The sequence below is a fragment of the Amblyraja radiata genome, chromosome 18, assembly GCF_010909765.2.
Source record: "Amblyraja radiata isolate CabotCenter1 chromosome 18, sAmbRad1.1.pri, whole genome shotgun sequence".
NCBI lineage: Eukaryota > Metazoa > Chordata > Chondrichthyes > Rajiformes > Rajidae > Amblyraja > Amblyraja radiata.
In genome coordinates this window covers 33,308,935-33,323,317 of record NC_045973.1, presented here as the reverse complement: position 1 = coordinate 33,323,317, position 14,383 = coordinate 33,308,935, and the positions used below count along the sequence as shown (strand labels likewise).

The 14,383-nt window shown below is 46.7% G+C and overlaps 1 protein-coding gene across 1 annotated transcript in view; it reads right to left on the bottom strand.

Moving 5' to 3' along the window:
• gnat1 (G protein subunit alpha transducin 1) overlaps positions 1 to 14,383 on the bottom strand; it is a 71,334-nt gene that overhangs the window by 20,965 nt on the left and 35,986 nt on the right. Inside the window, exon 2 of the mRNA XM_033037081.1 lies at positions 4,786 to 4,828. Within this exon, the coding sequence (XP_032892972.1) occupies positions 4,786 to 4,828 (43 nt within the window). The remainder of the gene's footprint in view (positions 1 to 4,785; positions 4,829 to 14,383) is intronic.

The window sequence follows — 14,383 nt, the reverse complement described above, 5'->3', positions numbered from 1 at the left end:
GGTGCTCCAGTTTCCTCCCACACTCCAAAGCCGTATAAGTTTGTAGGTTAATTGGCTTGGTAAAATTGTAAATTGTCCCGTGCGTGTAAGGATGGTGCTAGTGTACAAGGTGATCGCTGGTCGGCGAGAACTCGTTGGGCCAAAGGCCTTGTTTCTGCGCTGCATTTTTTAAACTAAACTAAACGAAAACTAAACTACATTGTCTCCAAGCCAAGTATATCTTTCCTTAGGCATGAAGACCAGAACTGTGCACAATCTTCCAGCCATGGTCTCATCATGGTCTTCTCACCAACACTTTAAAATGTAAATATTCATCTTCTGAGTGACACTATTTGTGTCCTAAGCAGCTACAGCATGTGTTACAAGTCTGGCTCTGGAGAGGGCCCAGAGGAGGCTTACAAGAATGATTCCAGGAATGAGTGGGTTAGCATATGATGAGCGTTTGACAGAACTGGGCCTGTACTCACTGGAGTTTAGAAGGTTTAGGGGGGACCTCATTACAGAATGATGAAAGGCATAGATGGAGTGGATGTGGAAAGGATGTCTCCACTAGTGGGAGCTTAGGACCAGAGGTCATATCCTCAGAATTAACGAGCACTCTTTTAGACGGGAGGTGAGGAGGAATTTCTTTAGTCAGAGGGTAGTTAATCTGTGGAACTCATTGCCACGGAGGGCTGTGGAGGCCAAGCCAGTGGATATTTTTATAGCAGAAATAGACAAATTCTTGATTAGAATGGGTGTCAAAGGTTATGGGGAGAAGGCAGGGAAATGGGATTAGGAGGCAGAGATCAGCCATGATTGAATGGCAGAGTGGGCCGAATGGCCTAATTCTACTCCTAAAACTAGTGAACTAGTGAAGTGTTTTATTTTTAGTTCTTATTACACACTACAAGAAGTTAGTTGCCAAGATATAGTACGCTACAGACAAGTGCTGGCAAATGGGAGCAGAATAGATTTGATGGTCGGCATGGACATGGAGGGCTGAAGGGTCTGCTTCGGTGCTGGTTCCATGACTCTAATATAATTATTGATGAGGGAGCATGAATGCCACCAGTTAACCAGAGGAGGGGTTATTAGATATCAATGGGTTTCTGTTTAGCACTGAATGTCGTATCTGTAAAGGAATGTGTGACTTATCTTTTAGGTATGTCAGGTGTGTTTTAGTAACAATGGGTTTACAGAGGTAATTCAACTCCTCAGCCAACTTGCTAGGATTGAATCTGTGCGCTGCAGAATTAATCAGACGTTAACCTTTCATGGTATTTACCATCTTTAATGGGAAGATATCTGAGCTGATGTGGTGCTTATTACAAAAATGAGATACAAAGTGCTGGAGTAACTCAGCGGGTCAGGCAGGACCTCTGGAGAAAAGGGATAGGCGACGTTTCGATTGTGGGGGGTGAGAGAAATCTGGAAATGGGAAGATGCAGAAAGCATGGAAGGTAATAAGTCGACATAGGTGAGGGTGGTTTTTGACGGGCAGGTTAGTTTAGAAACAGCATAGAAGCAGGCCTTTCAGCCCATCGAGCGCTCAAATCAATGATCACCCACACACTAGCTCCGTCCTACACACCAGGGGCAATTTGCAGAAGACAATTAACCGACAAATCGGTGCATCTTTGGAATGTGGGAGGAAACCAGAGCACCCGGGGAAAACCCACGTGGTCACGGGGAGAACGTACAAACTCCATACGGACAGCAACTGTGGTCGGGATTGAAACTGGTGCTGTGAAGCAGTAACACCGCCACTGTGCCGCACCAGATGTAGATGGTTGGAACAAAGGCCAGATGTGCCGCACCAGATGTAGATGGTTGGAACAAAGGCCAGAGATAAGAACAGAAGGTGTGGGACAGGTTTGGATTGTGGATTGTGTGGCCAGAGGAAGGAAATTAGTAGGGGAGAGAGGGTGGGGGGGGGGGATGAAGGGGAGCAATAGGTGGGAGTTCAGGTGTACCCCCTCCCCCCTACAAGCAGTCCACAGAAGGGTCTCGACCCAAACCTTCACCTATCCATGTTCTCCAGGCCATCATGTTCTACCGACCTAAGGTAGACACAAAATGCTGGAGTAACTCAGCGGGTCAGGCTGCGTCTCTGGAGAGAAGGAATGGGTGACGTTTCGGGTCGAGACCCTTCTTCAGGCCAGCATCTGCAGTTCTTTCCGACACATGCGACCCGACTTGTTGAGTTACTCCAGCATTTTGTGTCCTTTTGTGTATTAACCAGTGTCTGCAGCACTGCTGATTATACTGGGCTCACACGACCCCTCTGTGAAGCACCAATTTGGGGCATGTGAGAGAACGTAATGAAAAAGCAGGAGATAAAGGGTTAACTCAAGGGAGAGAAATCCCAGACGCAAAATACAAATGTTTATATAATCAGGGCAATTCTCTACAGTTTAAAAAAAAAACTTCCTGTATTTAAACACGGCTCATAAACAGGTGGCCTTTAACTCCAATAAACCTTAATGCAGAAATATTGGAAAACTGCTAGTTAGTTTGATGTTTGAGATAGTAATTACAATCATTGAATCTCAGGGTTGTTATGCCCCTGTCCCACTTAGGAAACCTGAACGGAAACCTCTGGAGACTTTGCGCCCCACCCATGGTTTCCGTGCAGTTCCTGGAGGTTTTTTGTCAGTCTCCCTACCTGCTTCCACTACCTGCAACCTCCGGCAACCACCTGCAACCTCCGGGAACTGCACGGAAACCTTGGGTGGGGCGCAAAGTCTCCAGAGGTTTCCGTTCAGGTTTCCTAAGTGGGACAGGGACATAAGGAGGCCATTCAGCCCATTGAGTTGATGTCAGCTCCCAAGAGAGCAATCTCACCAGTCCCATTCTCCTGCTGTTTGCCCAATGGCCCAGACATTATTGTATCCTCATTTCAAAACATGAGCATGTCTTTAACCATCATAGATTTTTTTTTTTCTTTGTCAGTTTCTTTCTGACATACAATGTTGGAGTCTGGGACTCGAGTCTTCAGACTACAAACTGCCTGAAGGGCCTCGACCCAAAACGTCACCTTTTCTCCAGGGATGCTGCCTGACGCGCTGAGTTACTCCAGCATTTTGTGTCTATCTTTGGTGTAAACCAGCATCTGCAGTTCCTTCCTACATATTTCTGACATATATTGTTACCGTTCTTAATTTTGTTTGGAACATTATATTCTGTAGCATGTAAAACATATTAAGCGGGTCGGTGTATCAATATTTTCAGAGGATTGCTAAGAAAAGGCTTATTATCTTTGACTCTTTGCGTTTGAGTTAATGTCGCCCAAAAACAAATCGATGGATTGACTTTGGGGCAAATTCAAGTTGTCTTTAAACACACAATGCCATTAATTTAAAAAAACATAATTGTGATAAAGAAAGCGATAGAGTCTGTGCAGAGCAAAACACAACGGGTCAGGCAGCGTCCACAGAGGGAATGGACTGATGATGTTTAGTGTCGAGACCCTTCTTCAGACCGTAGTCTATAGAGACTAGAGTCCCGATGAATATAATTATGATGCAGCTCAAGCAGTCTTTGGTTAGGCTGCAGTAGGAGTGTTGCGTGCAGATCTGATCGTCCCATTGCGGGAGAGTTGTGAAGGCTTTGGAGAGGATGTTGAGAAGGTTTACAGGATGCACCCTGGATGAGAAGGTTTGATCTACAGGGAGACCTTGGATACGTTTGGATTGAACATTGGAAGTTGAGGGAAGATGTAATATAAGTATATAAGATTCCGAGAGGCACAGATGTGGTAGACAGTCAGAACCTTTCCCCTGGGGTGGAAGTGTCCAACACCAGAGGGCATTGCTATAAGATGAAAGGGGGAAAGTTTAATGGAGATGTGCGGGGCAAGTTTTTTTACACAGGTGGGTGCCTGGAACACAGAAAATACACGCAGTCACAGGGAGAACACACATACTCTTTGTAGACAGCACCCATGGTCAGGATCAAACCCAGGTCTCTGGCGCTGTAAAGTGCCACCGTGCTGCCCTGTATCAAATCCATGCACCTGTCTAAATGTTTCTTAAATATTCAAACATTTTTAAAACAAATACCTTGGCATCATGTTCAGCGCAGATGTTGTGGGCTGAGGGGCCCGTTCATGTCCTGTCCCGTTCTATGTTCTTATGAAAGGCAGGTGCAGCAGGTAGTGATGCTGCCTTACAGCTCTGGGGACCCAGGATGTTGTTAACGTGGAGATTACATGTTCTCCAGTGACTACGTAGGGTTTTGCTGGTGTTTCTCTTTCCCCCCACATCCCAATGACATGCTGGTAGGTTAGTTCAGTTTAATTTAGACATACAGCATGGAAACAGGCCCTTCGGCCCACTGAGACCGTGCCGGCCAGCGATCCCCATAAACTAGCACCATCCTACACACACTAGGGACAATTTATTATTATTTTTTACCAAAGCCAATTAACCCACAAACCTGCACGTCTTTGGAGTGTGGGAGGAAACCCGAGCACCCGGAGAAAACCCACGCAGGTCACGGGGAGAACGTACAAACTCCATACAGACAGCACCCGTAGTTAGCATCGAACTCGGGTCTCTGGCGCTGTAAGGCAGCAACTCTTCCACTGTGCCACCGAGCTGCCATTCACAGTGCGTGTGAAGGTTAAGGGAGGAAAAGGCCAGTGAAATTCAGTACAAAATACCCAACAGAACGTGCAGATCTAGTGTGACCCAGTCCCCTCTGCCGCCCACAGAGTCACGTTCTAATCAGTTGGATGGGACACCTTTACATGTTGCCAGTTTAAACATCACACTATACTGAGTAAAATGGACAGCAACTTACTTCATCTGCTTGACAATGGTGCTCTTGCCAGATTCCCCAGCACCTGTAACAGAGGAAATGTTATTAGCAAGGTATAGGCGTTCGGTCCTGAAGCATCACTTGTGCTGCACCTTGTAGAGCCTCTGCCTCACCGCACCGGAGACCCAGGTTCAATCCTGACCTCGGGTGCTATCTGTGTGGAGTTTGCAGGTTCTCCCGGGGGACCGCGTGGGTTTCCTCCCGCATCCCCCAAATGTGCGTGTTTGTCGAGCAATTGGCCCTCTGTAAATTGCCCCTAGAGTGCAGGGAGTGGAAGCGTAAGTGGGACAACAGAATGTGAACAATGGTCGATGGTTGGCATGGACTCGGTGGACTGAAGGGGCTTTTTCCATACTTTATCTTTAAACTAAACCGAACTCAATTATAACCCAGGTTACAGGGCATCTGGGGAGAAGTGTTTCAAAGTGGCAAAGAACGGGATGGTGATTTGCTTAGTTGTAGTGTCTGGATTAAGGGGGCCATCAAGTGTAGTTAGAAGTGAGACGAAGAATATGTTTCTATGCTGAAAAAGAAACTGAGTGCAAAGGTAACCCAGCGAGTCACGCAGCATCCCTGGAGAACATGGATGGGAGACATCTCGGGTTAGGACCCCAATCCGAACCGTCGCCTATCCATTTTCTCCAATGATGCTGCCTGACCTGCTGAATTACTCCAGCACCTGATATCTTGTTTAGTAAACCAGCATCTGCAGTTTCTTGTTTCTACGTGTCCATGCTGTATGTTAAACATACATTCACTTCACTACTGGCATATTGTTGCTACAAAACATACCATCTACAAACGTGCATCATTATAATACGTTTATCTATTCCATTGTCACCTCCCAAAATGGCCACCTCAACCATCTGCAAGAACGGGAATAGCAGGGATAAAGCCCTCAGATCCCCCGAATACTCAGTTGGAAATGTATAACTTTAATTTAGTTTTGTTTAGTTTATTATTGAACCATGTACCAAGATACAGTTAAAAAGCTCTTTTGTTGAGTGATATCCAGTCAACAAACAGACTGTACATGACTACAACAAAGGCATCGATATTGCACACCAAAGATAGACACAAGATGCTGGAGTACCTCAGCGGGACAGGCAGCATCTCTGGATAGAAGGAATGGGTGACGTTTCGAGCCGAGACCCTTCGTCATTCTGAAAAAGGGTCGCAAACCGAAAAGTCACCCATTCCTTCTATCAGAGATGCTGCCTGTCCCGCTGAGTTACTCCATCATGTTGTGCCTATCTTCGGTGTAAAACCACAATCTTGCAGTTCCTTGCTACACATGTATAGTGTTTACAGATACAGGATAAAGGGTGTAAGGTTTAGTTGAAGATAAAGTCAGAATAACGAGAGTTTGAAGCTCTCCGTTAGGTAGGTGGGAGGTCTGGACCGCTCTAGCTGGTGAGAGGATGGTTCATTTCCCTTATAACAGCTGGGAAGAGTCTGAGTTCTGGAGCATCCTCCAAGGCAGCAATATGAGATGACCTTTGCCCAGACCCCATTTGAAAATAGAAAATAAATGTCCAATTTGCTGTTGAGAGTTGGCCGCAGTCCAAACAGTTCCACAGTTCATCCACATGAATGTAGCCAGCCAGTTCTTATGATGATGTGCAGCTTTTATCTGTATTTATAAGACGCATCCAACCAACAGCTAGAGAGCAGTCCTGAGCTACTATCTACCTCATTGGAGACCCTCGGACTATCTCTAATCGGACTTTACTGGACTTTACCTTGCACTAAACGTTATTCCCTTCATCAAGTATCTGTACACTGTGGATGGCTCGATTGTAATCATGTATTGTCTTACCGCTGACTGGTTAGCACGCAACAAAAGATTTTCATTTTACCTTGGTACACGGGACAATAAACTAAACGCAACTCAACTCAACTCAAGTTACAAGTGAGACTGAGATGGTGAGATGTATTGGATTATTGCCCGGGACCTGCACTGTGCTCTCGGCTAAACGCCACTGTTAGCGCCTGAACTGCCTCTACACGCACGGCCCTGGAAGTGAGTCAGTTAATTATATACCGCGTCTCGGTAACTGCTAACGTCTCCTTGTGCTGACTCCAGGAATGTTGTGCAAGGTGATTAACAGCGGTTTTAATCAGCACTGGAATCACGTGGTCAAAGCTGATATGATGGTTCAGTATTATTGTCACATGTACCGAGAAGCTTTGAGTGCATGTGACAATAAGCCAAACTATACTACACTAAATGCCGTGAACGTTTTGTGTGCTATCCATGCAGATCATACCATACATGAGTATAATCAAACCATAGCTGAGTACGACAGGCAGTGAATTCAGTGTGACAACCATAGAGAAAATGCAAATTAAAAAAAAAAAGTTCAAGGGCTGCAACAAGGTAGACTGGAAGATCAGGAATATGTCCTTAGCTTATGAAAGGTTGGTTGATATTAGTGGGGAAGGAGCTGTTCTTGAATCTGGTCATCCTCTCAAGTTTATGTATCTTCTGCCTGATGGGGATGTGGAGAGATCCAGTAACCTGGCTTCAATCCTGACATCTGATGCTCTCTGTGTGGAGTTTGCATGTTCTGCAGTTTCTTTCTACATCCCAGAGCGTTGCTGGCTGGTACGTTAATTGTCTTTGGTAAATTGCCTATTGTGTAGGGGGGTGGAGGTGGGGAAGGGTGGAGTTGATGGGCATGTGAGAGAGAATAGTTTAGAGATGCAGCCTATCGTGTCCACGCCAACCAGCGATCGCCCGTTCACATTAGTTCTATGTTATCCCGCTCTCGCACGCACTCCCCACACACTTGGGGCAATTTTTTAGAGGCCAGTTAACCTGCAAACCCGCACGTCTTTGGGTTGTGGGAGGAAACTGAACACAGGGAGAATGTGCAAACTCCCACACGCTCACGCACCGAAGCTGCAAACTCCACACAGACAGCACCCGAGGTCAGGATCGAACCTGTGAGGCCGCAGCTCCACCGGCCGTGCCACTCTGCTGCTGTATGTGTGAGGGAAAAATGGTGGAATGGGATTGCTCTGAGAGCTGGCCGAGACACACTGGGCTGAATGGCCTCCTGTGGAAAGCAGAATATTCCATATGCAGGAAAGCTGAAATGAAGCAGAGAAATCAGGAAATGCTCAGCAGGTTGGGCAGCATCTATGAAGGGTATCAATGTTTCCGGACAGTGAATTCTCACCTTGCATCAGAGAGATGGAAGATAATCAACCCAACATGTTTTGTTTCTTTCTCCACAGATGCTGCCTGACCTCCTGAATAAGTCAGTCGGCCTAGTGAATAGATACCACACTCTCTATTGTAGATGAGAGAATCATTAGGCCAAATGAGATTACACTCAGTACGTTCAGTTCTTGAGAGTGACCAGTGATTGCTAGGAACATTTTTGAACCCATTTCTCATCCACTTTCCCGATCTGATGCACAAGTCACTTCAGCACCAAATTCCAATTATCTGCATTTCAAAAATTAATAATTAACTTGTTGATGTGAGCTTCACTCTGTCCCTAGCCCGAGGGTGGAAACTGCTGATGAGTTTTAGAGAGGACAAGACTAAATTAGAGAAATAATTTTAATTAACTGGGTAATATTTATTTCTCATAATGTCATAAATTCTGCTTGTGCTTCCTTTAAACATTGATAGGGCAAACATTAGGAAGGGGGAGGGGGGGTGAGGGGGGGGGAGGGGGGGGGGGCACAGTGGTGCAGCGGTAGAGTTGCTGCCTTACAGTGCCAGGGACCCAGGTTCGATCCTGACTACGAGTGCTGTCTGTACAATGTTTGTACGTTCTCCCTGTGACCGCGTGGGTTTGCTCCAGGTGCTCCGGTTTCCTCCCACACTCCAAAGCCGAGCAGATTTGTAGGTTCATTGGCTTTGGATAAAATCGCAAATTGTCCCTAATATGTTGGATCGTGCTAGTGTGCGGGGTGATTGCAGGCCAGTGTGGACTCGGTGGGCCGAAGGGCCTGTTTCCGTGTCGATCTCTAAACTAAACTAATCTAACTGATGTACCTCAGAAACAATCCTTTATTTTTCAACACTACAGTTTGTTGGCCAGTTTCAGGGACATCATCTGTTTGTTTAGTTCCATTTAGTTTAGAGATGCAGTGTGGAAATAGGCCCTTTGGCCCACTGAGTCCGTGCCGACCAGCGATCACCCCGTACACTAATTCTATCCTACACACTAGGGGCAATTTACAGAAGCCAATTAACCTACAAAGCTGCCCGTCTTTGGGATGTGGGAGGAAACTGGAGCACCCGGAGAAAACACGCGTGGTCACGGAGAACGTACAAAATCCATACAGATAGTATCCGAGGTCAGGATTGAACCTGAGTCTCTGGCACTGTGAGGCAACAACTGTACCGCTGCGCCTCTGTGCCACCCTAAATTCATGGGATCTTGTGCAAAAGCTGCTTAATCTGGGCCCTGGAATTGGTTGAGAGGTCAGGTGGACGGGAAGGGGGGGGTGGGGGGGGGGGAGAGTGGGGTGGGGGGAGATGGCAGCCCGGCAACATCCCAGAGGGTGGCCAGAAACCAGTCTTGCCTCGGGGTCCTTTGGCAAGAGGCCTGGTATTGTGGAGGCTGCCCCTAACCCAGCGAACTTTCCTAACTGCTGCACTGTATCTGGGGGTTAGTTTAGTTTCTTCCTTCATACCTGCAGAAGTATGTAATTCGAAAAAGCACAGGAACTTATCAGCTCCGCTCTGAGGACTTGTTCTTACTAACTGTACCTAAAGTCCGTACTGAACTGGGGTAAAGGGCATTTAGTTATGCTGCTCCCTTCGCATGGAACCAGCTGCAGAATGAACTGAAACTTAAGGAGCTGGTTTCTATAAACAGATTTAAATCCCTTCTTAATGATGTTGAAGCGGGCTCTTCTGTCTGTACATGCTTTGTTTGATGATGTTCTGACTGTGACTCTATTTATATGTTCTCTGTTGTTTTTAAATTATTGTCTGTAACTGTGGAACTGTGCTGCTGCCTGTCTTGGCCAGGACTCTCTTGTAAAAGAGATTTTTAATCTCAATGAGACTTCTCCTGGTTAAATAAAGGTTAAATAAAAATAAAATAAAATAGTCTAGAGATACCGAGTGAAAACAGGCCCTTCGGCCCAGCAGGCTCATTGATCCCACTTTTGTATCCTACACACTAGGGGAAATTTACAGAAGGCAATTAACCTACATATTGCACGTCTTTGGAATGTGGGAGGAAACCGAAGTACCCGGAGAAAACCCACGCGGTCAGAGGGAGAATGTCCAAACTCTGCACAGGCAGCATCTGTAGTCAGCTTCTAACCTGAGTCTCTGGCGCTGTGAGGCAGCGACTGTACCCACACCGCCTCTGAAGTAACTCAGTCTAAATTCTTTCCAAAGCAATCTATGGCCAGTGTGACACCAAGGCATCTACTCCCATGAGCTGCTGTTCAACACAATGGTACTTGACTGTAACATTTAATTCACAGGGAAGTGCCCACTGCGGCTCGCTGGGATGGCAGATATATTTAGCAGTAGTTTAATGCAGGTTTTACATTTACAGCAACTTCCCATTCCATTGCTGCTCAGTTTTATGTGGCAAATATCCTTTGTAAAGGCTGCGTGCAGAAATAAAAAAACAAACTGATTTTACAACAGTCGGGATCTCGTTTATCAGCTGATCTTTTTGGGCATTGAGAGATAAACCTCCACTGCACAGGCTCTTTGGGGAGTGTAACCTTTTCGGCATTGAAGTACTGTGATCAGATGGATTCCAGTGATTTTCAGATTTACCTCCATCCCTATGACAGTAGTAGTGAATAGATCTGCAAATAACTCCCCTCGACCAAGGAGAGATTGATCATGTGAGGTTGGGTTAGTAATTGCCTTGTTCAATTACTTTTCATTTCTCAGTAATTTATTTCCTCTGTACTTCATTAAAAAAAAAACTCTCGTTTCGACGAGGATGCCTGATGTGCTCTCGTTATATCAGCAAAAGGCTTTATTAATACCTTTGTGGCCACCAGGGAATTTCTGCTAATCCTTAAAGAGGGGCTGCCACAGTTAGATATATTGAATCATTTTGCTTCAATTCCACCTGAACAAGTAAATTATAATTTCAATTTTGTTCATATCCTTCAGTGTTAATCGCTGCCGTGTGATGTTAGTGATTGCTTTAGCTCTCATTCCTGAACAATGAAGAGATAATTTAATTTTTACCATGCTTTGTCTGGCTCATTATAATTGCCTTTGTCATATCCTGCAGCCTGACACCTCTGTGATGTGCTCACACCCACTGTGTTACACTATGGATGAGGCTCTATTTTAAGGAGTGCTGATATTACCTTTGTTCTCAGCCTCTCATTTGCCTCAACGAGAGGGGAATTCACATGGATTACTAATTTAGTTCAGAAACACATCGCAGAATCAGGCTCTCCAGCCACCGAGTCCTTGCCGACCAGCGATCCCGGCGCACTAGCACTCGCACTAGCACACTCACACTAGGGACATATTACAATTTTACCAAAGCCAATTAACCTGCAAACCTGTGCGTCTTTGGATTGTGGGAGGAAACCGGGGAAACCATAGGCAGTTTACGGGGAGAAGACACAAACTCCGTACAGACCAGAACCAGGGGGCCACAGTCTCCAGAACCCGGGGCCGCAGTCTTAGAATAAAGGGGAGGTCATTTAAGACTGAGGTTAGAAAATACTTTTTCACCCAGAGAGTTGTGAATTTATGGAATTCCCTGCCACAGAGGGCAGTGGAGGCCAAGTCACTGGATGGATTTAAGAGAGAGTTAGATAGAGCTCTAGGGGCTAGTGGAGTCAAGGGATATGGGGAGAAGGCAGGCACTGGTTATTGATAGGGGACGATCAGCGATGATCACAATGAATGGCGGTGCTGGCTCGAAGGGCCGAATGGCCTCCTCCTGCACCTATTTTCTATGTTTCTATGTTTCAGACCACAGCACCCACAGTCAGGATGGAACACAGGTCCCTGGCGCTGTAAGGCACTCTGCCACTGTGCCATCGTCCCGCCCCACTGTGCCGCTGCTGAGGTGATGGCAGGTGGAAGGGTTAAGAGATGAAGCTATAACGGTAGATGTGGAACAACCTAACGTTCACTTTATGTCACTCTATCTGTGTGTGGGGAGGAGGGACGGGAATGGGGGGGGGGGGGGGGGGGGGAGGGGGGGGTTGATGAGGGGGGGGGGGGTCACAGTCACTGAAACTCAGATGGTTCCAGTTGAACAAAACACAAAGTGCTGGAATAACTCAGTGATCAGACAACATCTTAGTTTAGTTTAGGGATACAGTGTGGAAGTAGGCCCTTCGGCCCACCGTCCACACTGAGCAACAATCACCCCGTACACTAGATCTATCCTGTACACTAAGGGGCAATTTACTGAGGCCACAAATAGGATATTTGGCCTCTGTACATTGGCCCTAGTGTGTAGGGGGTGGATGAGATAGCACAGAACTGGTATGAATGGGTGATCGGTGGTCAGCGTAAACTCAGTGGGCCAAAGGGCCTGTTTCCACGCTGCATCTTTCGATCAATCAGTCTAGTCCGATGCGAACGCTGTGGTCTGCCTGGTGAAGCCTAGAAAGTGCAGAAAGGGCTTCAACATTGGAGACGCTGTCATTGGTTTGCTTAACGTTCATGAGATAATAACCAGATATTGATTTTTTTAGATCTATAGCTTGAAGGATAGGCCAGCCCGCCAGGGACAGCTCATCTTCTGTTCGTTGAATTTGTGTTCATGGATCAGCCTGTGGAGGTCATTAATGTCTCATTCGAAGCCACCATCTCACGTGGTCACACCTCCTCAGCATCAAGTCCCATATCAACAGCCTCTTCTTCTCTCTTATTTCTCTCTTTTTCTTTGACTCTCTACCTCATTCTTTTTGTCGATTTCATTCACCCTCTCTTTTTGCCTTCTCCCTCTCGCTCTCTCTCCCCCGTCTCTCCCCCTCTGCCTCCTCTCTCCCCATCTCTCCTCCCCTCTCCCTATTCTTTCTCTATCCCTCCATCTCCCTCTCCCTCCATCTCCCTCTCCCTCTACCCCTCTCTGCCCCCTTTCTTTACCCCTTCTCCCTTTCTCCATCTCACTACCCATCTCTCCCTCTTTCCATCTCTCTTTCCATCTCTCTACCCATCTCTCCCTCTCTCTCCCTCTCTCTCCCTCTCTCTCCCATCTCTCTCCCTCTCTCTCCCTCTCTCTCACTCTCTCTCACTCTCTCTCACTCTCTCCTTCCCTCTGTCCCTCTCTCCCTCTCTGCCTCTCCCTCTCTCTCTCTCTCCCCTTCCGCCCACTACCCACACATAATAAGTTGTTGGCCATCTCTCACGAGGTAGATGTCCAACACTGTCAACAATATAATGTGCCGGTCCTTGGCCTTGTCCACATGTCTCTTGCCTGAAGCCTCACTGAGGCAGTTGCTGTTGTCTCTCATTCTGGTGATCACCTGGCAGAATGTTGACATTGCCAAAAACAGAGTGACCTCTGAACTGAGCACATTTAATCCTGTTTGATAATTCCAGCCCAATCCTACGTATATATATATATCTGTAAGCTAATCAATTTGACTTCAATGTCCTCAGAACCTTCTTCAACCTCCCCATCTTGCCATCTGTGCTTGGCCTTAATCATGCAAATTAGGACAGACACAATCCTAAGAAGGGTTTAATCAGTTAATCTGATCGTCCATCATTACTTTGAGCAGACTGCTGTTGCTATTCTGAGGAAGCAAAACAGGCTAAACACACTCAAAGGTGCAGGGATCTCAATTAATGTACTAGAGCCCATTCCACTTATCCATGTATGTAACTAGTCAGTAAAATAGTGACTGCTTGCCGTGGTATCAATGTGTACCGAGGCTTCTCATTGTAAGAAATGACCCGGGAACTCCTGACCATTGAGCCTTACGGCTGGCTTGTTCCATACAAGCGACGTTCCACATGTTAGCTGCAGCAGTTTGTACTGAAGGACATTCAGATTTATTCCACTGCCGTTTTAACTGAGCAAAGGGTGGAACATTAAAAGGTGACAAGTTGTCTTTTGCTTCTGGGACATGCATTTAAATCAAACCAGGCTGATATGTTGCCTTTTCCCCCTATTTGTCCACTTCCTTGCATGTCATCTCGCTGCTTCCTGTCTCCCTCCTTTCATCCTTTGTCTCCTGCTTCCCCCCCCCCCCCCTCCCCCCCCCCGTCTCAACATTGATCCCTCTTGTTTTGTGTCTTTGTCTCTCTTGAACCATGTCTAACTTTTCCTGCTTCTTTCTCTTTGTTTCTCTCTGTTGCCCCCTCCACCTTACACCCTTCCTTCTCACTCCTCTCTCTTTCTCTTTGACCCTCTGTACCTCATTCTGTCTTTGGCCATTTCTTTCTTCATCTCTTTTCCCTCACTTCTCTCCCCCTCTTGCCCTCCCTTTCTCTCTCTACTTGCCCTCTCCTTCATCCTTCTCTCTCTCTCTCTCTCTCTCTCCCTCTCTCTCCCCTCTCCCCCTCTCTCTCCCCCTCTCTCTCTCCCTCTCTCCCCCCTCTCTCTCCCTCTCTCTCCCTCTCTCTCCCTCTCCCTCTCCCTCTCCCTCTCCC